The following is a 13,970-nucleotide window of genomic DNA, read 5'->3' as shown; positions in this document are numbered from 1 at the left end:
TCAATAATATAAGGTTCAATAAAGTTCAATAATAAAATCACACCTTAAAAATTCGGTAGACATTTTACAAGTTTTTTCTAAATTATTTTATTATGAAAAAAAGTTACATGCTTGTACATTTATTGAATTCACATGATATACAGTTGCAAGAGTAAGCAAATGTGCATTACAAGGCAGCACAGAGTCGTTCCAGGATGGACGGGTTTTTGTTGCTGAGAAATACAAGCTCCTTCTTTCCTTCTTCAGATCGACCTGTTGGTAAAAGATAAGAAATATTAAAAATGGGTATCTAGTAACATACATGAAAGGTTATTCTGCCTTCAAGTATGAACACTCAAACTTGGCTTGAGTGTTTTACAAAGGCATTTTGTGTCATGTGAATATAAAAAAAACAGCTATAAAACTATAAATAGCTATACAGCTTGTCAAATATTACTTATTTAGATCATCAGTTTTCATTTTTAGATGCAACAGACCTCTAAATATGTAATATGATCTCTCTCTCATGTAAGGGACTGCCCATCCTAAAATTTTAAAATCATCGGTATATTTTTCTGTTTAAAGACCCAGTTTATACTGAGAAATTTATATTATAAATATCTTAAAATATCATTAGAAAAATATTTTGTTTGTATTCTTCTTTACTTTTTTCTACTCTCTGTAGTACTGTACTGTATGGAAACAAACTCACAGTTCTGACACCCAATTGCGAGTTATTAAGTGAGAATTGTGAGATATAAACTCGCAATTCTGATATTCTTTTTCCACACACAAAATGTAACTTTATAACTTGCAATTGCAACTTTATAATCGCAAATTCTGAGGGGGAAAAACTCAAAATTGCGAGTTACAAACTCACATTTGAGAAAAACGTGAGTTTTTAAAAAAAATCTCGCAATTCTGACTTTTTAACTCACAACTGCAGAAGTCAGAATTCCGATAAAAAGTTGTAATAACCTTTTTTTTTTTTTTTGTTCAGTGACGGATTGGCTCCCATAGTACTGCTATAGTACTGTATTTGTTATTAACCTATTGATTTATTTGAATTTATTTACCATTTAATAAGTGTTTAAGTTTTTTTTTTACACTTGTTTTTAAAATTTCCACAGACAACCTAGCACCTCCTTTTTATTCAGTCCAAAATCACTTAAATGTACATTAAATTATAAACTTGTTAACAGAAACTTCCTACATTTTATATGGCCTCATTATTCTGTCTACCCACAACACTGCCATTAACCACTGTTCAGACTCCAAGCAAATAAATAAACAAACTTACTGTGTGGATGCTGCAGCCAGTTGCGGTCTGAATAGTACAAATAACAGCTCTCAAACTCTTTCTCATCGTAGTTGGACACAGAAACCGGCACAAAAGGTTCCATTTGATCAAACCCCTCCTGAAAGACAGAAGGTATACACAAAATGAGACAAAGTAGGAGTGCAAATATTTAGATTTTGTCTATTGTTGATGTAAAAAAAAAACTAAATTCCGTTAACCTAAGGCATTTACTCTGTAGCTTAATGAAAGAAAGTAGTTGTTCTGTGTGTGAGGGCTGCTGACCTCTCCTAGTAGCTCATTGGGAAGGTAAGCAGACCTTGGCTTGAACAGAGAGCCGGTCTGAGACAAAGCCGTAAGAATGGCACCTCCACTCTATGACAGAGAGCAAAATAAAGTAAATAGAGAATGAACAGCTCACTGAAAGTTAAATCTGTATTATAATATTGAAGTAATAGTTTGTCCAAAAATACAAATTTGCTGAAAATTAACTCTTCCTCAAGGCATCCAAGATGTAGTTGAACTTGTTTCTTCATTGCAGATTTGGAGAAATTTTGCATTACATCACTTCCTCATCCTCTGCAGTGAATGGGTGCCGTCAGAATGAGAGTCCGAACAGTTGTTATAAGCACTTCAATAATCCACACGACTCTAGACCATTAATCAATGTCTTGTACAATTAAATGCTTCATGTTTGTAAGAAACACATCCATCATAAATCGCGTATGGCTAAAATACCAGTCTATAATCTATAATAATGCTTCCTCCAATTGTATCCTTCCCCCGTTATCATCTCAACGTTTAAAAATTGTTTTGGACTGTTCTTGTTTAATGGTGCTTTGCTTTTGCAAACTCTGTTTTCACTCAAATGGTAAAATGTACTTGATCAGTGCATTTTTCTCTCATGATTCAGATAAGATAACTTTTTTTACAAGTAAAAGCAATATTATGAATAGTGGACAGCTGGAAGCAACAGTTGAAAGGTAAAAATTTGTTTATTCCAAAAGATTTTCACTTTATAAGATGTAAATTGATAGACTGCAGTTGTGTCAATAACTTGTGGATTGTATTTATCAGATTCTGACAGCACCCATTCACTGCAGAGGATCTGTTGGTGAGCTAATGCAAAATTTTTCCAAATCCGTTTCAATATGAAAAAAAAAAAACTCATCTACATCTTGGGACGGCCTGACGGTGAGTGCATTTTTAGCAAATTCTCATTTTTGGGTAAACTATTCCTTCAAGTACAAGGGTTTTTACCCAATTGTTTTTCATCATCTTCCTCAGATTATGAATCAAAGTCAGTTCCTCTGGCTCACACTGCATAAAAAGGAAAAGAAAGCAGGATGTTAAACAAAAGCACAAATTATTTAATGAAATTAGCTTAATTATGTAATGGGGTTGCCAAATTATTAAATCACATGCAAAATAAAAGTTTGTTTACACTAAATATTTGTGTAAAAAAAAATTATATATATTTATTTTACAGAATATTTAGTGCACTGCAAACACAAACTTTTATTTTATATGTACATATAATTATATATATTTCTAGCTAATTTAGACCAACATACAAAAGTTCTGTCCTCCTTTTTAAGAGATGTTCTGCCCCACAGAGCATTTACTCCATCCACAGCCACGGCCAGTTTAAAGGCCCCCTCTCCCTCTGTAGCGCCCCCAGCCTGCAGCCTTAGCTCTCGCAGCACTGCGCCCACCACATCACTGCTGCTTTTCATGCGATTCACACCCTGTTCAAATTAAATCTAATGATTAAAAAATACAAACTTATGAAAACTAAAATAAAAGAACAAGGTGATGAAAACAACTTCTAAAATTACTATGACAAGTTAGTCAAGTTAGAATATAGGCAATTTGAGGTAGGAATTTTTAATATGATGAATACAACTCACCTGATCAACAAGCTCCCCTAAAGGCTGGCCCTTTTCAGTACTTTCTCTCTTTGTCCACACATACCGCTGTGTTGTCTTTATCTGTTAATTGATCAGATCAGCTCAATAAATTATGAAATTAACCAAAAATAAAAAACAAGCGATAAATACTCACTTACACAAAGAGGGAGATAGTGGAATATATTAGACATTTTTAATTTCTACAGTTTTACAATTTTAAAATACTTTTTTTTAATATTTTGAAGTTAGACAACTTAAAGGGATAGTTCACCCCACAATTTTAATTATCCCATGATTGACTCACCCTCAAGCCATACTAGATGTATATGACTGTCTTCTTTCAGAGTTATATTAGAAAATGTCTTGGCTCTTCCCAGCTTTATAATAGCAGTGAATGGCTGTTGAGATTTTGAAGTCCAATAAAGTGCATCCACCCATCATAAAAAGTACTCCACACAGCTCAGGGGACTTAAGACCTTCTGAAGGTCAAATCGATGAGTTTGTGTAAAAAAATATTTAAACCTTTATAAACCATATATCTTTAGCTTCCACTAAATGTTGTCACATGTTCACGAGAGAGTGGTGTTCCAGCAGATGATGTAGGATGTAGGTGTAGCGTAAGCTCCAGTGAGAATATGCTAGGCTTGTTTATAAATTTCTAAATTTGGATATTTTTCTTACACAAATTCATCGAATCACTTCAGAAGGCCTTTATTAACCCCTTTGGAGCTGTGTGGAGCACTTCTTATGATGGATGGATGCACTTTATTGAACTTTAAAATCTCAACAGCCATTCCCAGCCATTATAAAGCTTAAAAGAGCCAGGACATTTATGAAAGTGAAAGTTCACTTCCAGAACAAAGATTTACAGATAATGTACTCACTAAGATGTTCGTGTCTTTCTTCGATCGTAAAGAAATTATGATTTTAGAGGAAAACATTTCAGGATATTTTTCCTGATAATGGACTTCTATGGTGCCCCGAGTTTGAACTTCCAAAATGCAGTGTAAATGCGGCTTCAAACGATCCTAAATGTGGTTGTAAACGATCCCAGCCGAGGAAGAAGAGTCTTATCTAGCGAAACAATCTGTTATTTAAAAAACATTTTTTTTTAAACAATTTAAATACTTTTTAACCTCAAACGCTCATCTTGTCTTGCTCTGCCTGAACTCTGTTTTTTTCTGGTTCAAGACAGTTACGGTATGTTGAAAAACTCCCATCTCATTTTCTCCCTTAACTTCAAAATCATCCTACATCGCTACATCCCTTTTTTGTTAAGGGTGTTTGATTGTCTTTGCATGTTCACTTTGCAAACGCTGGGTTGGTAGTTCTGCAGCGTTGAAATAATATTAAAAAAAAAAAATTGTGGACCTGAAATGTTTTCCTCAAAAAACAATTTTTTATGACTGAAGAAAGAAAGACATAAAAAATCTTGGATGACAAGGGGGTGAGCAGTGCTGTTTTTGACAACCATCTTAGATTTAGTCAAATTTTAGTCACTTCTATATGTGATAGTTTTAGTCCAATTTTAGTCGACGAAAAGTCAAAAAGGTTTTAGTCTAGTTTTAGTCGACGAAAAGTCAAAAAGGTTTTAGTCTAGTCTTAGTCAAAAAAGGGAAAAAAGTAGTCTTTTAACAAATTAATGTAGGTCAGTAAGTATTTTGCTGTTGGGTAGTGTCACTTATAAGTTCTGAAAATAGCAGATCTATAGTTCAACACAATGTGAGCTTCCGGATCGACTATTTTCACCAATAATTACAATAATGAAGGAATGTTTTAAAACATAAAAGACAAACAAGTATGGAATGCTAAACCGGCTTGCCATACTAGTATAGCAAAGAGTATTTAATGCTAAAACGGCTTGCCATAGCGTCAGATACTTTAAGTTTTAATTGGCATGCACAATAAGCGGAAATGTCATGCATTTTAAACGTCTGACGGACCACCCACTAACATTTTCATCTATTCTCGTCTCGTCAACGAAAACTCACACACGTCTCATCATGTTTTAGTCATCAACGAGCCATTTTTATCTCGTCATCGTCTCGTTATCGTCATGAAAAAAAGTGGCGTCAACGAAATGATTTCGTCATCGTCATCGTTGACGAAAACAACACTGGGGGTGAGTACATTATCTGTAAATTTTTGTTCCGGAAGTAGACTTCTTTAATATAACTCTGATTGTATTTGTCTTAAGAAAGAAAGTCATATACACTTAGGATGGCTTGAGGGTAAGTAAATCATGGGGTAATTTTAATTTTTGGGTGACCTATACCTTTAAGCAAGCCCATATTTTGTAAAAATAAAACATAAATATTAATTTGTGTGGGCAAAACAATGTGAAAACCTTCACTTGCATACTTATAAACTCACATAAACCTTACAATACAATAAACACATGAAGTTGTACCTTGGATAAAAAGCTTTCATTGGCGATTTTGAAATTCTTCAGCCATTGCGATGCCTGGATCGGCTGGTCGAAGCGTGAGGGGCGGGAAGAAGATGGTAACAGCTCTTTACAGTTCTTCACCCACAGATGAGCTACAAAGAAAACATCATGTCATTATCAAACTTCTTACATTTTGACTGAATGAGGGTCAGTGGAGCTCACCGTCGGGTATGTGCACGATCAGCCAGCCCTGAGTGTAGCAGTAATGCAGGGCGTGACATAAAGACAGGGTCTTTCCAGTGCCAGTGTCTCCATCTAAAACACATTGTCAAGGAATCGATGTGGAAAAATATGCTCAAAGTAAAAGAGCTCACTGGATTGGAATTTTGTGTTTAAGGATACAGAGTACATAACGCAGGGGAGGCTTGCTGTAATCAGCTCTTTTAAGATATGAGATAAGCTCCAGCGCTGGTGGCCTCACCATCACGCAGCCTTCATTAAAGGTTTTAATCTGAAACAAAAGCACAAACATGCATTAGTCGCCCAGGCAACTTCAACCACAAATCATGGCAATGGCATTTCTATTTGGACTATATTAAATCAATGCTAATGTGTTCCACACACACACATACTGCAGTACTGTTACCAAACCTGCAACTGGAAGCGTGGAGGCAGTCCATGAGGAAAGAGTTTCTGGATGAGAGCCGGGGGGAGCGTGTAGTACTGCCCACTTTGCACTTCCGAATGGTATGTCTGCGAAAGGATTGAATGTAATAAAAATGTAAAATACATTGTTTTCCATTTTCATTTTCTGGATTCTGTTTTTAATTAGTTTAGTTACACTTTAATAGTCAAAAGGATGCCTAATCAATTGTGAAATGTGTTTTATTTATTTATTTATTTTTATTTATATTTTTTTTCCCCAGAAATTCTTTATTTTGTTTGTTTTCTTTTCTTTTCTGGATTATATGATTTATTACAAATGTATTATTTAAATAATTTAATTAAATTATATTTTAACAAATTCTTTGCTTTTTGGCAAACAACGTGCTGCACAACAGTGCAGTAAAATTACAGTAAAAATTTAAACAGATGAAAATTTTTTATATTCCTTAAACAATATAGTTTTAATAAACTATTATTATTATGTACATTATCAGTCGAACATTTTTGCACAGTAAGATTTATGTTTTTAAAGAAGTTTCTTATGCTCACTAAGCCTGCATTTATTTTATCCAAAGTACAGCAAAAACAGTACAATTCTGAAATATTTTGACTACTTAAAATAACTGTTTTTAATCTGAATAGATTTTAAAATGTAATTTATTCCCGTAATTTCAAAGTTGAATTTTTAGCCTTATTACTCCAGTCACATGATCCTTCAGAAATCATTCTAATATTACGATTTGCTGCTTATGTATTATGATTATTATGTTGAAAACAGCTGAGTAGTTTTTTTCGGGTTTCTTTGATGAACAGAAAGTTCAGAAGACCAGCATTTATCTGAAATAGAAATCTTGCATTATAATAACGTTATAAATGTCTTTATTATCACTTTTGATCAATTTAAAACATCCTTGCTAAATAAAAGTATTCATTTCTATCATTTCTTTCAAAAAAACAAACAAACAAACAAAAACTCCAAGCTTTTGAATGGTGTAGTGTATAAAGTTACAAAAGCTTTTTATTTCAGATAAATATGTAGCTTTGGTCACAGGAATAAATTACACTTTAAAATATATTTTCAAATAGAAAGCAGTTATTTTAAATATTAAAAATATCTCACAATATTACTGCTTTTGCTGTATTTTGGGTCAAATAAATGCAGGCTTGGTGAGCAGAAGAGAATTCATTAAAAACATTAAAAATCTTACTGTTCAAAAACATTTGACTGGTAGTGTAAATTAAATAATTTACTTTGTGTATTTAATCAAACATCTGCTGGATTCAATATTTCGTTTTGCATCAACTGGTAAACTTTTGACATCTCTGGGGCTTTTGTTAGAACTATATATCAAAGTTATGCCAAAATTAAATAAAAAATGCATTGTGGGTTTTGAAATTTATTGGAGAAAGGGAACACCACAGATCCTTTTCTTTGTTTTTTTTTTCCTAGTTTGGTATCACCAAATTTATTTATTTACTGCATATATTTATTTATACATACTGCATATAGAGCTCAGAACCCACAGAATAGAACCCATCTTGCCATTGGTGATTTATCAACTTCATGAATATGTATATTTAAAAGCTACTGATATATATAAATAAAAGTAAGATTCTACACAGTTTCTTTTATTTAGGACTTACCGGATCCTGCTCTGAAGTTCTGAAGACTGACAGCAGATTTGGTTCAGCTGATGCTGTTTCCACAGCAACTGCCTCCAGTTGTTGGCCACTGCGTTGAGCATGGAGATGCCTGAACTTCTGTGTTACCTGATAATGACATAAGGGTTATTATAAATGATATATCCTTTAAAATGTATAACTTAAATTTACTTTATAGATAATAAATATAAAACAATAAATAAAAAGTGAATAGTACTTACTGTTGGGCGCAGTCGTGAGGACAGTTTGTGCAGATTCATATTCTGAAACAAACGCAAAGCAATTTGTACATTTGGCCAAGGAGGATGTCTTAATGCAATCAGGTTGTCCAAACTATGCTCACATTAAAACTGTTAAACTAATAGCTTGTTATGCAAGTGTCTACTTATGCACAGTGATATATTGCCTAAATAACACGAAAATCCTTTCTATAATGTTAATCTCAGACCCAGAGAGAGAGTGTCTGGGATCATGATGTCTGTCACCTTGTGAGAGATATGCTGTCTGAAAGCATAAAAGTCCATGCGACATGATGCGGCTACAACATGATGCACAAAAAACGCAATAAGACATTAACTCACCTCTAGAAAGAAGTCGATAGATGCGTAAAAAACAACTTGTCAATCAAGGGTTACATGTAAAGAGATAACCTCGTATTGCTGGTTTAATGCGAACGGTCGTACTGTCCCGGGCCACGGCCGATGGAGATCGCCATCATTGTTCCAACAGACGTCGGAAGTTACGTCATTACGTAAATGACGGGAACGTATGACCAAGAGGTCAAGGTTTGGCTGGTAACCGTCAGATATGAATTAAGTGAATTAAATCAATACGGAATACGGAATATCTGTGATTAGCATGACCTGTTAGCCTCTGCTGGTTGATAACTATACGGTTATTATTCATCTTTCTCCACTGACGACCGTTTAAAAGTATCTGCGTATTCTGACGATTTTTTTTTTTTTTTTTTTTTTTTTGCATCTTTTTACCAGCGGGGTTGATTTAAACTAATATATATATATATATATATATATATATCCTTTTTGTGATATCTTACAAACTTTTTACAGTGTGTAAACTTCGACACTTTTATTATTTATTTATTCCCATTCGATCTTAAATTAAGTTACATGTAAGTTATTACATATTTAAAACTATCATCAAAGATTAAAAAAAAAACATTTCCAACTTTGCCCCATTATTATTATATATAAAGCATTTATTGTCTTTGTATAGGCTACACTTCAATATAGTCGCCTGACAACAGTGAATTTAAAAAAAGCTAAATAGCACTTGTTTTAATATTTTTATTTCGCATAATTTAAAATTAAGTTGTATTTTTGTCAACTTGTGCTTTAGTGGTGAAGTTTAGTGAGCCTTTCTTTAGCTAAGCATATAGACCAGTAGGTGGAGACAATTGACTATCTTTTTGTGCATTACGAATGAATCCTTGTTTTATTAATTCAACTGATTTATTCAGAAACACTTACTTATTCAGGAACGAAAGATGGCAGACTCCAAATAAAGCAGGTAAACAACTTCCATTGAAAGTTAAGAGTTACATTTTTGTTCAGAAATCAATGCACTTGACATATTGTTGTAGGCAGTATCTAAACAATTGTTTTCAGGTAAAAATTATGTAATTAATGATGTGCAGTAATCAAATGATTAGATCTTACTTTGTTAATATCTCTACTCCATAAAAATTTTGCCCTGTTCTGAGTGGAAAATATATAGAGAGTTAATCGTTACTCTGACACAAAATAAACTAAATAGGTGTCCTTTAAAATTCCTCTCAGAAACAGTTGCAGTTTCATTTGGATATAGACTACATTATAGATTATAGATTGCTCCATTTCTGAAAAAAGACATCATATATTTTTCAATGTTCATGTTCTTCTCCTCTTTTGCATGGTAAGTCACAATTTCTGAGTTTTGCTTTGCTCAAATGAAGATGACATTTCAAACAGAGACATTTCAAATTATTGATCTGTTTTTTGCCATAGGAAATATTTATTAAATATTCATCAGAGCAAGTGTGACTAAGAATCCTTTTTTGCTCATGTAAATTTAATATATGTCTGTGACGCCATTTAATTTTAATTAATTTTCTATTTTTTTTTTTTGTTACTATTTTTTTTTTAAATTTGTGTTTGCTTTGTTTGTTAAATGTCTTGAGAACCTACTTAATTGTCTTATATGTTGGGAATTCAATCATTAAAGTACTAAAATGAATGGGAATGCTAACAGATGGCATTAACCAATTATCACAGACTCCCAAAGAGAGAAATGACAGATATAATTCACAACACGGTTGTAGTCTAAATATAGCACAATCTGTAAATCATCATGAAGTCTTTCCTCTGAAGCATGCAGTGCTTTCTACTTTGAGTTTCAGTAATGGCTGATAATTAGTGCTGTGAAACAATTATTTGCATCCAAAATAAACGTTTTTGTTAATATGTGTGTACTGTGTATATTTATGTATATATAAATGCATGTACATATTTAAGAAAAAATTGTTTATATATTAAATATATTTATATATAATATAAATTATATTATTACAAATATATAGCTACATGTATATACATGCAAATATTTTCAAAATATATACTATATGTCTGTGTATTGATATGTACATAATAAATATATTCATTATACACACATTGTGTAAACAAAAATTTTAATTTTGATTAATCATTTCACAGCGCTACTAACAATTAAGAATTTGCTGATACGTAAAGCACAAATTGAACCTTTTGTTATAGGCTCTTGACTGAAAATCCATTTCATATTCTGTAGATCATTGTTATGTATCATGAATTTAATTCCTATCATATTCTTAGTCTAACATGTACATAACATAACTTGCATATCTTAAAGATTCTTTTACATCTTGTCAGTATAGATATTACGTTTGCACCACCACCTATAGGTCACTCCCAGTAAGTGCGCAGTTATGCTGTTTAATATTATGTCCCATGTTGTAATACAACGTAACGCAAGTAAAGAAAAGACAAAAATAGGTGTTGGCAAAAGATCGCATCAGTAATTCAAGAACCAAACGTCTGGGCACGAGATTTCCAGATAGTGATGGTTTGCGTACATACTATAAAATAAAATATAAAATATTAATAAACTACAAAATATTAACACCCCAATAAATATTAACGTAGCCTATCTCTCAACCGAACGACGCAGGTTGGCCCACAATTCAATTACATCATTGCTCATCATTTCAAAGTCGGCCATCTCGGGTTAGATTATTCAATATGATTTTCTAACACGGACATGCTAGATTGTAATGATTATCATTGCTTTGATCCTCTCTTTGATAGTGTCGATAAAACAGCATCCGCTAGGGTGATAAATGCGCGAGTCTGTTTACATTTCTCCTTTCTCGCGTTATTGGTGGGTAAATTTAGCTCAAGTTGCAGGCATCAGCTCAGTAACCGAACATATACAGCATGGTCATTCCTCTCCTCCGTCTCCCCTCATCGGTGAACTTGGGTTGTGGCTATTGGGTACACAATGTACGACCATGCTTTTGATGTAAAACAACTGCGCAAGAGACGGATAGAAACAGGGGGGCGAAGAGAAGAAGAAGGGGGGACGTGAGTATCGTGTGGTGTTGCACAATGTTCATCTTCATGGGTCCTTCGCTTCGCGCAATGGACACGCAACATCCCTCCATTTATCGTTTCAGCTCGTTGCGCACACTTGTAAATTAGCTGCTGCTTTCTTTGCGATACGTCTTCTTTACACCTCGGGTAAGTAATTTTTCATTTCGTCAAGCAATGCGCAAAAGCTTGTTGTTTTCTTCAATCTCCGACGAGTTTTACAGCACATTTTCGGAGTGTACTACTCCCGTTGCTTAATAAAAATGTAATTTGAAACGGGACATTCATCTGTTAGGCCCTCGCGCATGAATACGCAGCGACACTTTTTATCGTAAACATACGCGCGTGCAGTATCGCTTATAGTAATAACACTATAATACAAGTAAACATCTTAAAATAGGCGAGAATAGATTAGAAACCTGGGACGCGGTCTCTCTATCCTATTTTTGCCACTTTCCCGACAACTTTATATCGATTCTGCCTTCGCGCTGTACATAACAAGATCGTATTGAGATTTCACTGTTTTCTTTTCGCTGGAAAACTGTTTCTTCAAATTTTACCTATAGCGAGGGGAACTATAACTTATTACATCCTACTTATTATGCCCCATCAATCAAGTCGTATTCACTCTGCATTGACATACTGTGCTTGCGGACAGCCAACTGAAACATTACTGTCATAGTCTCCTAATTATTCGTCCATATATTTCCATATAATGCTCTCGTTTTCTGCTATTTTTGGAGCACCCTGCTATATATCTAGGTCACAGAGGAGCCTGTAGAAAGAAACAGCTTTATCCCTTCAGTATTTTCACATTCACCAAATGGATTTGCGGGCAAATCACGGTAAATTCTCTGAGTTTGCTCAGAGAACTCTTAAATCTTGTCAGGGAGAAAAGCTTTGGCGAATGAAGGGCAGTGCTCAGTGATGTCATCTTGTTTTGCTACTCTAATGCACTTCAGACTACTGTATGCTACTTTCACATTGCACCTATTTGACTGAATCTCCTTGACAAAGTTTAACAGGTCTGCTCAACTGACAAAAGCTGGTGTTATTATTGTCTCGACGTACAGTACATAAGAGGACAGAAGACCCCAGTGGGTTTGTAATGATAATAACACACAAACTGAAACATAGTGAAACCTAATAACTTCCTGGAGACTCATTTTGCACTTGACGCTGAAGGGTTGGATTGAGAACACATCGGGTAAAGATCAATAAAACGTGCACAGAGGGCTTGAAAGAGAGGAAAATGCTAATTATTTCTAGAGGACGGTAACAGTGATTTTCTTTTCTTAGATTTTCGCGTGTGTGCAAAGATTTGTATCAGCAACACCAAAAAAGGTTTTTAAGGAAGAGCATATGGTTTTGATTTGCAGGGAAACAGTGACTTTTTAACCGCTCAGTGTGGTCTGCTTTGAAAATGCTTTGGAGATATAGTGTAAAAGAGAGAGCTAATTATATACTGAAAGGAAGAATTATGAAGAAAACCAGCAAAAAGTAAACGAAATGGAGGGATGGGGAAAAGGCAGATAGAGACCTGCGGATGGAGGGAATGCTGAAGCATTACAAGAAAATGAATAATTACGGTAAATGTTGAAAAGTAGGCTTATGTCCCAGGGAGAGAAAGACCCTCAAACGTCCTTCTCACTTTGCTTCTGAACTGTGCTACTAATAGCCACAGAGCTCCCTCTTCTGCTCTCAACACACACACATCATTGTACTTTGCTCTCTCTCCTCTCCTCGGGCCATTTTTCTTTTCAAGCGTTCCATTGGGATTGTTTTCTTAGCACCAAATCCTAAAGGAGGAGCTGAGGAGATTGCGCTCAGCAAGTGAAACACTGCTGGATTTTGTCTTCTCTATAAGAATTAGCAAAGTCTGAAACAACCTGCAATGGGTGTTACTTTTATTAGCTAGGAACAGTCGCTAAAGCACTTCACAAAATGATTCAAGGGTGGGAAACAACTTAGGTATTGGAAGTTTGATATTGGAAGTGCTTTGACGGAGTCCAGTCGAACAACCCACAGATGGCTCAGGCTACCGACGTGGGGCTTTATTAGCGTGTTCCTCCCTGCAGCCTGGAGGTCAGCCGCTGGATTTTATGGGTCCCCTGTGCAAGTTAACGCACTGAGGTCATCATGCGGAATCTTCCACAGAATGACCTCACTCTGTGTGGGAAAGCACCTGCCTTTCAGACAACTCAAAACAGAGTTTCAGCCAGCTTTTCACAGTTGCTGGGGATTTTTATGTGGGTATGTCCCGAGGGAACTGGTCTATAGGATATTAAGATGTAGCTCTTCATATAGGTTAAAAGATTTGCATCGTAGTTCACTTGAAAGTAGACACTACCTGGCTAACCTACATCTTCTCACAGTTACTCTAAAGCTTCCTTTAGAGTTCAAACTGTAATTGAATATTTATTTTAGGAACTAAACTTTGTAAG

The 13,970-nt window shown here is 34.6% G+C and overlaps 2 protein-coding genes across 6 annotated transcripts in view; one reads left to right on the top strand and one right to left on the bottom strand.

The window, feature by feature from the left end:
* Positions 1-74: 74 nt before the first annotated feature.
* dap3 (death associated protein 3) lies at positions 75-8,624 on the bottom strand. The gene is made up of 13 exons (XM_073847540.1): positions 8,485-8,624; positions 8,125-8,166; positions 7,886-8,011; positions 6,227-6,328; positions 5,978-6,086; positions 5,798-5,890; positions 5,597-5,727; positions 3,187-3,267; positions 2,851-3,024; positions 2,537-2,596; positions 1,562-1,651; positions 1,280-1,397; positions 75-252 (listed from the first exon to the last, which is right to left on the bottom strand). The coding sequence occupies exons 2-13, from the start codon at positions 8,161-8,163 to the stop codon at positions 167-169; spliced, it is 1,209 nt and encodes a 402-aa protein (XP_073703641.1). The 5' UTR covers positions 8,164-8,166; positions 8,485-8,624; the 3' UTR covers positions 75-166.
* Positions 8,625-11,200: 2,576 nt separating this feature from the next.
* The window catches only part of LOC141342257 (histone-lysine N-methyltransferase ASH1L-like), a 35,177-nt gene continuing 32,407 nt past the window's right edge, over positions 11,201-13,970 (top strand). For 2 of the 5 annotated variants that reach the window (XM_073846670.1, XM_073846671.1), the window contains exon 1: positions 11,201-11,676. The gene's annotated coding sequence lies outside the window, so the exon portion shown is untranslated. The remainder of the gene's footprint in view (positions 11,677-13,970) is intronic. The other 3 variants (XM_073846668.1, XM_073846666.1, XM_073846667.1) reach the window with 3 other exon arrangements.

This window comes from Garra rufa, chromosome 9, assembly GCF_049309525.1.
Source record: "Garra rufa chromosome 9, GarRuf1.0, whole genome shotgun sequence".
Lineage (NCBI taxonomy): Eukaryota > Metazoa > Chordata > Actinopteri > Cypriniformes > Cyprinidae > Garra > Garra rufa.
Note: the sequence above shows the minus strand (reverse complement) of the source record. Positions and strands in the feature narration are given on the sequence as shown.